The 13,539-nt window shown below is 40.7% G+C and overlaps 1 protein-coding gene across 1 annotated transcript; it reads left to right on the top strand.

Annotated features, from left to right (window-relative positions):
• The first annotated feature begins 4,795 nt into the window (after positions 1-4,795).
• BTD (biotinidase) lies at positions 4,796-9,415 on the top strand. The gene is given in 3 exon segments (XM_009490659.2): positions 4,796-5,030; positions 6,569-6,718; positions 8,133-9,415. Coding segments are annotated over 3 exon segments (1,566 nt in total). The 5' UTR covers positions 4,796-4,799; the 3' UTR covers positions 9,318-9,415.
• Positions 9,416-13,539: the final 4,124 nt, after the last annotated feature.

Below are 13,539 nucleotides of genomic sequence, written 5' to 3' on the forward strand. Positions count from 1 at the left end.
CCAATGAGGCAGCAGAGGGGGCAGACCCGACGGCCGCGTATCTCCACCTCTGACCCCGTTGGCAGGCGGTGCCGGCACCGGGGCGAAGGCTGGGGAAGTCTCCTATTGGCTAGAGCGGGCGCCCAATCGGAGGCCGGGAGGCGCCTGCCCCCGCCCCCGCAGGCCCGTGGCTGTGCGGAGCGCGGAGCAGCCGCCAGGGGGCGGGGGCGGCCCGGCCCGGTGTCACAGTGTAACGCTCGCGGCGCGGTGGTGCGCGGGGCGCGGCCGTTAAGCGGCGCCAACGGCCGAGGCGGGTGGGCGGGTTCACCGCCCGGCCCGGGCTCAGCGAAGGCCGCGCTTGGCGTGGGGCAGCTCGGCCTCCAAGGCCCGTGGGAGCTGCAGGGCGAAGCGCGTTTGTAACCGGGGCGGCCGCCTCCGCGGTGTTAACGCTGCTGCTCTGTGGAGATGGTCCGAGATCGCTAACGCAGAGCGGGGCAAAGTACAGGGTAGTTTTAGATGGAGATACCCGGCGCTAGCATTCATGAGGAGAAGCGGGAGCGTAGCGTGAGACGCTTCTCCAAAATCCTCACCGAAGGATGGCACGCACCCTTTTGCCTGGCTCTGCCCATCCTGGCCGTGCCAAGCTTGCAGGTGGCCGAGGAGTGACAGAGTGGACATGATGTTCTGCCCTGCCCTCTTGGCTTGTCGGTTGTGCTACCATCTTGAGTTGTTCGAGCTGAACTACTAATAACGGCAGCGTTCAATTCGTCCTCGCTTTGTCAATACCTTGGGTAATACAGATCATAATTCTGAGACAAAGTGCGTTTCAGGAATCCTGTGAAATGTATACCACGTTTTGTAAAACACGATATTAGAGAATGGGCAACGTTCTTTAAACATAGGTTGTGCCTCCGGATAAAAGCCAGGAAACTAGAGCAAGGTTATATAATGCATTGCACACGGAATAAACATTTGTCAAAAGAGGAAATGCAAGATGCCAGTTTACATTGAGCTATGGTTGTGTTGCTGAAAAAAACCTTCATAAAAACCTTATGTAGTAAAATACTGTATTAAAATACAGTGCAGCATATAAAAGCAGTAGACAGGAGGGATCAGTGGAAAAACTTGAATTTCACTGTATTTTTACATTTATGTAGGGGCTTATATATTAGAATGGCAGCAACATCACAATTCATGGATACCACTCAATGTAAAAAAGTATTTTAATTATTTTTTCATAGCAAATTTAATATTTTGCCTGGTAGTTATTAGTGTTTATGTTACTATAGCTGAACAGGCATTCACTATTAATCACTTAAGAGGACCCAGACTAGTGCTGTGCTGCTTCTGGTTTTTACAGTCTGTGGGACTCTTCCGAGCATAAAAGTGCTAAGCAGCAGGGTATGTATTGCCTTTCTCTCTGCATACATCTGTGTATGATGAGAGCTGACAAACTTCTAAGTTTCCAAAGTTGTTGAAAAGTGAGTGACTGGATGCTTTACTTCACAATGTACTGAGATTAGATAGTTCTGAAAAACTGAATAGGAAAACAGTCAGCACTGTGACTGGGGGAAGAATTTGTCTGAATCGGCATCCAAACTTAAACACCAGTCTTTTTACCTTTTGTATAGAACTGTAACTAGAATACTGTGACTGCATGACAGTAATACTGCTATGAAATACTCAATTTGGGTGAGATGATCCTACTGAAGTGTATCTGCCAGGCGAAAGACCACATAAATCACAAGAAAGGGACAGAAAAAGAGATTAAATTATAAAGCATTTCATTTCATGAAAATTTCTTTTAAAGTTATGGCTCAGGTGAGGTGACAGCTCTGTAGACCCTAAACAAATTAACTTATCTTTAAGGAAAGGATTTATTAGATAGTGTAGCAGTTTCCATTAGGGGGAAAAAAAAAAAACCAACAAACCCCAGAATGTGGCTGAGACTTCCTTGGAGTCTCACAGCCTAAGGGCTGAGCAAACCCTGATGCTATCCTTATTTTGGCTCAAAGGGTTACTATCCCCAAGCCCAGCCTTGGAGCTTGTCACAGCTTTCCTTGTTAGAAGCAATCTGTTAGACAGCAGGGTTCTGTTGTTTAAGCTGTCAAACAGGGGAAAGACATTAGGGAGCACTCACGTAAGTGCTCAGCCATTGTCTGTAGGAATAACAGTAACCACAACCAAGGGTAAGGACTCAGAGGAATTATTTCAGTTATTATTTTAGTTGGCCCAGGTTCAGCCAGATGAGACTGTGTAGTCGGATGTTCAGTGCTAAACTTCTAGAAGAGGGAGGGATTCAGATCAGTACTTTGAATGTTTCTGACCACCAGAAAATAAACTGCGGTAGAAAAATGAGAATTCCCCAAGCACGTCTGTAAAATACATTTTGTAGAAGCCCAGTACCTGTTATTTTTTTACGTTCGTGTGTTTGGCTTAGAAGGCAAAAAGGCTGTTTTCCTAACGCACAGCAATTCCATCCTGTGATCTGAAACTCCCCATATTTTTCCATCGCTAGTAATGATGACTTCTCATTACATCTTAGTTGACAACTTTGTTGAGGAACAGCTGACTAGAACCCATTCCTGTCCTAAATAGGCGTTTTGGCTCTGAAGGGATGACAGAAATAGAATAGTTTTGTCAGTGAAGTGCAACATGGTGTGTTTATTTTCAGTGGCTTCCTTAACTGTGAAAGGCTTCCCACCTTTCCTCTCCCTTACCCCCCTGCTACTGCTTTATATTGTCACGCGTACCTTGGTCTTTCATTTGCAAAGCTGAGCTGCACAGGACGAAGTAGGATCCTCTCTTCTTGATGCGCATTGCCAAATCACTCCCTCCCCTAAGTACTGAGTGTTTTCCTCAAGATGCAGAATAGCAAGGGTAGCTTATTGTACATCACTTCTCAAAACTGTTTATGTAATCAGAGTATCTTTAATACAACTGTTTACAGAGATGCCACAGCTTTATTCTGTTTTTATTTTGCTCTAGGTAACTTCAATTTACCATTGAAAGCATGTATATATGGTTGTATTGGCAAATTAAGCCTCAAGAAAATACAAATATGGAGTTGAGCTTAGCAGCATCTAATAGCTAAGTTACTCCTGGACCCTTACAAGACCCTTACATATTAAAACTTTTTGGTTGAGCAAAAAAGTCTTCTGTCTAACCTAGGTGCTAAGGTTATGATTTTCCTGTCCTACATGGGATTGTGTTGCTATCAAACCAGTGTTGCAATCAAACCAGTGTTGCAAATAGCGCGTAGAGCTCATGGAAGCAAACAAGTGCCTTAAACTAAGGGATTACTTGCTAAATAGCTTTCCTCACGCTTCAAGTTGTTCATTGTTAGACACTAAACCACTTGGTGATTAGACAAAAAAAACCCCAAAACAACAGTACTGAGGATTGCTTGTTAGCTGCTTTTCATTCTGGAATTTAAGAAGAGATATTGGAAGTTAACTTGCCATAGAATTTCTTTTTTTAGGTAGAAAACTACATTTAATGTAACATGAATTAAAAATGGGCTTAGTTTAAAATTGATCTCTTTTTCCTGCTGAACTCCTAATGGGAGCTAGAGAAGTCTCTTCATGCATCTGTCTTTCAGAGTCTGTGTTTGCTTTGGAAAAATTCAGCGAGTTGTGGATCACAAAGATTGAAAAGCACTAAGAGTGTTCCGGAATATTTGTTTTCTTGGATAAGAATTACCAAAGAGCAAATAAAATTAAAGTCAGTAACTGAACTTGAAGACTGTGGGCCATCAATATATAGCATCAGTGAATCTCTTCTGCATGCTCTTTCAACTTCACTGATATTCAAGATTTAATTCCTTAATGATACTAGTAACACTGTAGTGACAAATAGAGAATTTTCATATTGTGAGAATAACATGGCATTTCTGTAGTATTTCTTAAGCATTGTACAACCACTGACTGCGTCAGTTAGTCCTCAGTCCTTTTTCTGTGTAAGTATTTTCCCAACTTGGGATGTCAGAAAGGGTACATGGGGAGCCCATGTTGGAGGGAGTGCCCCAGCCTTCCGGACTCACTGGTTCTTCATGTCTTTCTAAGAAAAGCTCAGTAATGCAGATTTTCTGCATTTTGTATGGATTTTTGCTTTACTGTTACTATAATGAAAGCATTTTTAACTTTACCTATCTGCATTTTATAGCAGGAATGCAGGTCTGAATTACAGTCAACATTTTTATAAATGTTGAAAAAAGCCGCACTGTATGAGACAAATTAGTCTATTTATTACATATGTGGAGTTGGAATAGAGTGAATCTGTAACCCATCAGGAGAGGCATTTTCATGATAGAAAGACAGATAAGTGCAGAAGTAGTGTCTCACGTAACTCTTGGCAAGTCTCTGTTTCAGTATTGGTAAAATGAGCTATGTCACTACTTGACTACTAAATATTGTGTCCAAATAATTTTAGGAAATGCTGCTTTTAAACACATCCCCCATCGCCAAATGGGGGAGAAACTGCAAATTTGCAAGCTACTTTTAATTTTTCCTAAAGATGTTTTGATCTATGGTGCAAAAATTCTATAAATGAATGATAAAGTTAATTGAAAGGGAGGCAAAGCAAGGAGATCAGCAGAACTATATATGAAGCTACACTGCTTTTAAACAGGACACAGTTATTTAAAGCACCAATGTAGAGAGATTTAAGGTTTAGAAACAATATGCAAAAACCACACACTCAGTCCAAACACTGTTAAGAGTCTCAGTTACAGTCCATACTTAATTGTAAATTTAAATTTCTGGCACTATTTCTTGCTCAAGCTCCGCCCACCCCACCTGTTTTTTTCTCTTTCTAGATTTATGGCATAAACCATGGTGGATCTGTGCTGGAAGCTGTCCGTCTGCTTTTTTTGCTGTCAAGTTGTCTCAGGAAGAGCTAAGAGGGAGGGGCATTATGTTGCTGCCGTGTACGAGCACCAGTCCATACTGAGTCCTAACCCAACAGCCCTGGTTGATCGACAGTCTGCGCTGGAACTCATGGGCAGGAACCTAGACATCTATGAAGAGCAAGTAGCGGCTGCTGCAAGGCAGGTATGCCGCAGCTTAGTGGCAGTTGCGTGTGTCCTATGTATATATAGAGTAAGAGCTATTTGAGGATAATCTTTCACATTTGTGTTCCCAGGCAACTAAAGCCATATTTATATACATAAGTATGGTCTGGTTTTTCAGACATTCTGACCTGCCAGCAGCTCTGAAAAAAATAAGGCCAATTAGCAGCTTGCCTAACTTGAGTTATTCTGAGCTTGGAAAAACACGCCTATAGTTATTTAGTATAGGGAAATTAATTTTATATTTTGGGCTGAATACCTAGCGCCTTTCTGTTTTCTTAAATGGAATGTTTTTATTGAAAGATTGTCTTACAGGCAGCTGTCTTTGGGTTTGATTTTATTCCAGTGCTCTCAATGGAAATTCCTGAATGTTTCTAAAATCTAAGGAAGTTAAATACTTTGGAAATGAATATTCCACCATTAACAACTTTGTGGAAGTAAAGTTTTCCATTCCTTTCCCCTACCCTTCATGGAATGGTTTTCAGTCTAAATATAATTAGAGGAGAGAGACTAGTATTTCTGGCTGTTCTTACGCACAGCCTTCTTTCCTTCCCTCCTCAAGAAAACCCAAAGCTGGTTCTAGTCAGAGGAAGCAGGTATAACTGTCCCTACGCAGAGAAGTATTGACTTGCAAGTTTCACAAATCTGTTGTTTTGGAATAGAAGAATTACAATTTTTATATAATTTGAAAAAGTGGTTGTTTGTTTTGGTTTTTTTTTTTCTTTTGAGAATGATGACTAGGCATCACAGTCCAGAAGCATAATAGCTATTTTTATGCAGTACTGCACCCAAGACACATAAATTATCCCAAAGCCATAGCACAGATATTCAAACACATTTGAACTGACTTTTGAACCGTCACAGGAATCTGAGTGACTGATGCTGTGTCTGATTTAAGAGGAATCCACCACATTTTTAGGAACAGATCTCCCTGAACTTCAGGTAGAGGTGCCTAGCTTTGGCATGGCTACATTTCTACCAGAATCTGCATTGCTTCCACAGTCAAGCTGTTTCTGAAAACAATACTCCCAGTACCCTATCCAACCCTATATACCTAATCAAGGGGTATAGCCTGGACTAAGTGACACTGCACCTTTGACACAGTTACTGTACCTTTGACACCGATACAGTACCTTTGACAGAGTTCATCTGCAAATGGCATAATTCTGAAAAAAAAATTAAGACAAATTTTAACGTCAATCTTTAACCAGAATGATGAATGTAGAATACTTCCGGTAGGGATTTGGTTGAAGTCTGCTCTTATTTGCATGCCCTTAACATCATGTCAAATAGGTTATTTATCAAGGTAAAGGTATGCGTCAGGTTAAATAAGCTTTTTTAATACACATAGTTGTGCCTACTATGAAGTCAAAAGATATTTTCAAACTACATTCATGTCAAAACATACTTGGGCTATCCTTAACTTTCTTTAGCTCTCACCCATGAGATTCCTTTTTTCCCCGCTTTGTATTTAGATTGGGTTTGCTTTGCCTACAAAACATGCCTTTGTTTTACGTACAGGGAGCACAGATCATTGTTTTTCCTGAAGATGGAATCCATGGCTTCAACTTCACCAGAAGCTCCATTTATCCTTACTTGGATTTTGTTCCGCATTCACATTCTGTGAAGTGGAATCCATGCAGAGAGACGCATTTGTTCAATGACACAGAGGTAAATGTAGGAGTGATATCTACAGAGTAGCGGAATAACTGAATGCTGGATTTGTGCTCCAAGTGGGGAACTATCTCTAGTAGTTTTGCTTAGAGAAGTAAGCAAGAAATTTAACAGCTCGTAGTACCAGATTCTGTTTTTCTGAACTCTCGGTTTATGCTGGTTTCATTCTTAGCAGAGGAGGGTTTTAGGTACATACATGGAAGATTAGCTTGTTTATGAGTCATATGCATTTGTTATCTCCTCCTCTCCAACCTATGAAATGGTAATTATTCTCTAATAAGATACATTGTGTGTGATTTCATTTTGAACAACATTGTTTTATATAAAACAACATAGCAGTATCTTCACTTTTGATGCATTCTTGTTACTAGGTTTTAATGACTTAATTACATCAGAACATTCTGACTCAGTGATTGTGTGTAAAATGATAAGCACAAGTAACAGGACGTGACCTGCTATAATGTAATAGAAGTCACAGCTTAGCACAGACAAAGTGTGATTTCAGAAGATGTGACCTGCAAGTTACAAAACAGTATTTTCATCAACTCTTCTGAACCCGAAATGAAAATAACTATGCTTAGTAATACAAACTATTTATTCCTATTAAGGTTACAGTAGTCAGTATAATGAAAGTAAGTAATCATGTATGTGCCTACTAAGCAGAATTTGTGTGCAAACCTTAATTGCAGCTGTAAATGATGCTTTGGCTGGTGGAGCTTTACTACCAATGCTCATGCACAAGCAAGCAAGAACTTGGTTTGCCATTCAGATCCTATTTAGAGATTGCAGTACTAGAAGTCTTTGGTACAGCTCTCTGTGGCGTGGAAGAAACATCCCAGTAATAATGTAGTCTGTAACTTTTTGTATTTCTTGTCTACAACTAAGCAAAATCTATCCATTTACATTTCTGCTTCTCTAACTCCTAGCTAGTAATCACTTTCTTTTAAATTTAGAGTAAAAACATCTAGTTGCAGGAACAAGCCATTGCAGGTGCAAATGATCATTAGTAGGCACACACAGATCAGTTATGCTGCCTTGTCAAAGCTTTCAGTTGACCTATGGTGTTCTAAAGCCATTGGTGCTCCTGCAACAGCCTGAACGTTCTGAAAATTAATGGCCTTGAAATAGAGAGGTTATTTATTTACTTACTTCTCAGGAAATAAAACCCAGATAATTTTTTCAAAGCTATTTTGAAATTAGTATCTGAAATACTTTTCAGTCTAGAAAACTACTGGTTCCAATAGCTTACATCACAAAATCATCAGTACATTTAAATTTTACAGTTAAGGTCAGATGTGTTCAATTTCTATTTGAAAATAATTTGAAAAGTATTAAATACGCCGTAGCTGCTTAAGGAAAACTTATCCCTCCATATTCTGAAGTGCTTACATTTCCCCATACTGTTCCCCAGGTTCTTCAGCATCTGAGCTGCATGGCGCTGAAGAACAAAATATTCCTTGTGGCAAACTTAGGAACCAAGCAACCCTGTGAGCACATTGATCCTCACTGTCCATCGGATGGAAGATACCAGTTCAATACCAATGTGGCATTCAGTGATGACGGTATGCTGGTAGCCATGTATCGCAAACACAATCTGTATTTTGAATATGCTTTCGATACCCCTCCGGAGCCTGACTATAAACTCTTTGACACCCCTTTTGCTGGCAAGTTTGGTATGTTCACTTGCTTTGATATACTCTTTTTTGAGCCTGCAGTGAACCTTATCAGACAATACAATTTGAAACAAGTTGTATATCCGACTGCCTGGATGAACCAGCTCCCGCTCCTGTCTGCTGTAGAATTTCAACAAGCTTTTGCAACAGCTTTCAACATCAATATTCTAGCAGCTAATATCCATCACCCTACCTTGGGCATGACAGGGAGCGGCATATACACTCCAGTCAAGTCATTCATCTACCACAACATGGAAAGTTATGGTGGCAAGCTCATAGTAGCAGAAATTCCTGTGATTACCACAGATTACAAAACCAATTTGGAGAGTAATGAAAGATTCAGAGACAACTTACATCACTCATGCAAGACTTTTACAAGCGCGCCAATGGATGATCAAGTTTGCTTTAAGGAGGGACAAGAGACCCCTGGCACAGTATCAGAAAAAGGAAATGAACAGTTACCTCCCGTATTTTATGCAGAAATGATGTATGACAACTTTACTTTCGTTCCTGTATGGGGGGGAAAAGGAGAGCTCCAGGTTTGTGCCAATACCCTTTGTTGTTACTTAAGTTATCAGAGAGCTGTTTTAACCGATGAACTATATGCTTTGGGAGTTTTTGATGGGCTCCATACAGTGCATGGCACATACTATGTCCAGGCCTGTGCATTAGTAAAGTGTGGTGGTCTCAGCTTTAGCACTTGTGGACAGGAGGTTACAGATGCCACTGCTCTGATAGATTTCCAGCTGTGGGGAAATATGAGTACCCCTTATATCTTTCCTTTACTGCTGACATCTGGTATTACCTTGGACTTTGCTGATCACATGGGCTGGAAAAACAACCACTATTTCATAAGCAAAAATAGAACATCTTCTGGCCTACTGACAGCTGCTCTATATGGACGATGGTATGAAAAGGACTAGCACAGATACTTGGCTGAATCAGAAAACAACTGCCCGTATTTTCAGAGTATATATCTTAACACAAGTTGTTGAATATCTGTACTGCCTAGAGCTTCAGGTATGTTTGTTACATGACTGACTGATTAGATTCCACATTTGAAATGATAAGCGAAGCACTTAACCTAAGAGTCTGTAAGTATGGTTTGTACCTTGGTAGCTTATGTCCTCCCAGAAGTAAAAGAATGCCTTGCAAAGATAAAGGCTTGTTGTAATGTGTTGAGATGTTTTGTATTGGGAAAATAGTATTTCTCATTTCAACTGAATTTGTTCCTTTTAATTTAATCCTTTGGTTTTATGGGGTCCTGGCTAGGAGTATGGAAATGAATGGAATGGAAAACCATTGCAAAAGGAAGAAAAATAGGGAAGGGAACAGAGACACAAATACCATGCATGATGTGCATGAAAATGTATCTGTATACATACATATAGCTTGTATATGGTGAGGTTCTGATTTCTGGTTAGGTTGCCATGTTTTTTTTTCTCTCCCTTAAAAGTCAAAAACTCTTAAGTCAAAAAGCTGAAATCATTACCATTTACTGGCCACTCAGTCATCTGTAATCCCGTTTGAAAACTCAGCGAGTTTTCTCATATGCTTTTAACGGTAACTGAATGTTACAGTTGTGATCATCTATGGAACAGCTCGTCTGGGGAAGAGGACGTCAAATGATTGTGAAAAACTAGACTGTATTAAGACATAGTTTCCAGCCTACTGTGCAAGGAATTGTGTTTAAAGAAAATGAATATCAATGACTATGTTATGTACTCTTTAAGTACTTTAGCTTTCCCTGTTTAAAAGAGAGGTAATTTCAAGACTCTTTTGACTTTAAGACATCTTACGCATTGTTCATAAATTCATTCAACAAGAGCTATGAAAAGCACATAATGAATTGTGGGACAGCAAGGTTTTCAGATAAATACTTCGTGTGCCAGATGGCAGGTTCCTGCTGCTAAATGAGTAAAACACACCATTGTTTCCAGAGCAATAACTAGATTAAGTACTATAAATATTGTACCGCAGTGACAAACTGTTCTACTGCAGTGAAGAAGTTGGGAAGAAAATATTCAAAGGATATTAATTTGGGGTTAAATTCAGATAAGATAATTTATTCTCAAGCATTATAATTGTGTGGTCTTATTGGTTGTTATGTATTCATCTGCATAATAGCTGTTGAGTAACAGAATAAACACAACTGTTCCTTTGGTGAGTCCTTGCATTCCAGTTGCTTAGTCTGTTAGTTACGTTCCAGTGGCCAGGAGGAGCAGTGAGGAGCAGAGCGCTAACTGGAGAGCTGCAAGTCTCAGTTTCGGTTGTTCGAGTCAGTTCGGAGACGTGTACAAACTCAAACCACTATGGCAGCTACAAGTATGCGCACTGAAAGGTGCTCAATAAGCTCCTGCTTTGAATGAACTCACTTTCTGGTTTCAGAAAGCAAAACAACCAAGAAATTGCTGAATTTCTACCTGAAGGTTTGTTTCTTGATATTGTCAATATTTAAGATAAATATTTACACAAAATAAGTATATATGTATTTATGATCTTGGGCTCCATCAAACCTTCCTTCTCCAAGCTGTATGACTGTGAGCCAGGACCTAGTCACGCTCAGTTTTGATACAGCAGCACAACAGGTTTATTTATCCTGCAGCATATATTGGACAGAAGTATGGAGAGGGGAAAGTGTATCTTGTTAGACATAAACTTGCTGATGCGAAAGTAGGCCATCCCACCCCAGGGTTATTAAAAATCATTAATTCTTTGGCACCCATAGTGGTGTTCTTGCTGAATGCTACAGAAATTCCAGAACATAGAGGGTAAAACAGAAAAAGCATTTGTGGTGCTTATTGTGCTTCTGGTTCTAGTACTGCAACGACCAAGTGTAAAAGAAAGGAGCAATGAACGGCTGGAGAGTTGTGGCTCTCAGGACAAGCCTCCCCACCTCACTTTGTAAGCTGAAAACCTTGCATCTTCTTGCACTAAATGCTGTTTCAGATTTAGTTCCAAAGCAGACTTATTATCACAATAAATTAGGCTAAACAAGTAAATAGCATTACATGTATTTGCTGTGCTTAAGGGAAAAAATGCATTTGCAAAGCGTGTTCCACAGAGCTATTCTAACTTTGGATATGTCAAAATTATTAGAAAACAAGCCATTCTGGCCCTACCGTTTTGCTCTGTCTCTTTCCTGAGGAGAGCAGGCGTAAGTATTAGAGTGTGTTGTCATACCTTGTTCCCTTCACCCAAAAAAGCAGCCTTTAGCAAAGAGACACCAGAAGAAGCAGAACAGGCAGTACTGGACACCATGCAGAATCACCAGTAAGTAACTTCCCCCTGCGCCATCCCAATCTTTGAATGACAACAGATGTATCCGTTCTGAGACGGGGTGACCAGGCAGTAACCTACGACACTCACCACCACTAATCAGCGGGTTTTGGAAGTCTGTGCTGGAAAAGCAATCCCAGCACTGCCCAGCTGAATGTGGCACCGCTCCCAAACAACCCGGTGCTTGTGTGAGTGAAGCTACGTACCATTTACTGAGGAGGTGTGAGAAGCCTTCAGCAAGGCTGATGTTCGTACAGGCAGACTTGTGGACACAAACAGTTTTATTAAAGCTTCCTGAATGGTTTCCATCTGTGAGCACAACCAGAAACAAACCAGAACACGAGGATCTTTTGACATACAGGAAGTACAACTTAAGCCTAGAACAGCTTTAACTCACTCGGTCTGTTGACTTAAATTAAATCAGGATTTGGAAATTTGTACCAAGACAAAGGAACATCCCTGAGCAGGGGATGATGTCTTTAAAGGGTCAAGACACTGCCCTTGGGAAGGGAAAGACAACCAGAGAAACTGTCTGTCCAGGTAGGGGTAACAGCCGGCGAGTCAGAGGTGCTGGGGGTTTCTTCATAAGGGATCTGCTGCTTTGAGATTCACGTGACCAGTGAGTTTTCCAGGTGGATGTGGGGATACTCTGATTACAGTGAGAGAAACCACCAGAAAGCACACCAAAGGAACATTTGGCAAACAGGACATTGGAGTTACGTTACTGAGAGGCATGTGAACAGGCTGAGGAACTGGGAACAGACTGGGACAACCTCTTCAGATCAGAGATCTTCACAATGCACAGGTGGGTGTAATCTCATTCAGGCAGATCTCTACAGGTGAAATGAACCAGTCTGAAGCAACTGAGCTTCAAGAGCTTCCTGCAATCAACACTGAAGTAAGGAAGTCATTGTCATGAGGCACAGCAGGGTCTTGTCCAGGCTGTGACCTGTCTTGCAGCATCAGGTATTTAACAAACACCTCAGTGTCACAGAAAAGCCAAGAGGACCAACACAAAAAATTTACTGCCCTGTCTGGCTGCTTCATACATACCATCTAAAGTGCATAAAAGAGCCAAGTGAAGAAAACTACATTTTCAGAACTGCTATAGAAAGAGGACCTGAACAATGCCTCAACACTACTGACACACATGCAGATTCAGTGGCTAGAAAGAACTACCCCTTTCTCCTCCATCTACGTAGGTTAAAAAAAAAGTGGTGACAAATGCCATTCCTGAAAACCCCAAGTTGGAGTGAGTTATTGCTCAATCAAGTTTTTAATGGTCAACGGCAACGGAAGTACTTCAGAGATTCACAGTGCTCTCCTTCCTCCCTCCACTGGGAGAGCAGGCATAGGCAACGTGGGGCAGAAGTCAGAGATGATAGTTGGTGGTACCCACAGCAGATCCAACAAACTCATGGTAGAAGAGATTAGAAAGGCTGAATTCAGTAAGATGTTAATAGATTCTAAGAAAGATTTTTAAGAAAACCATGCAGACAGCTTGAATAACGGTAAGTTTGCCAAGGGATAGCAAATATATGACAGGATAGGATGTGAATCTTTAGATTTTGCTTTAAAACTATTTGACTATTTATTATTTAAAACTATTTATTTAACATAAAAGAACATCTGAGACCTCAGTGTCTTTAAGCTTTGTGAACTAAGTCAACTCTGAGGTACAATGAGAAGAAAACCTGCACGTCTGTCATTTGACAAGGCTTGGAAGCGGGGGTTTGTTTTGTTGTGAATCCGATTAGCAAAATTTCTGGTTGCTTCTATTTCAATTTTAATGAAAAAACAGAACACAAGGTGCTTTCCTCCTCTTTAAATATTTAGTGACACTAAGAATATTAAGACAACTTGAAA

This window comes from Pelecanus crispus, chromosome 2 (assembly GCF_030463565.1).
Source record: "Pelecanus crispus isolate bPelCri1 chromosome 2, bPelCri1.pri, whole genome shotgun sequence".
NCBI lineage: Eukaryota > Metazoa > Chordata > Aves > Pelecaniformes > Pelecanidae > Pelecanus > Pelecanus crispus.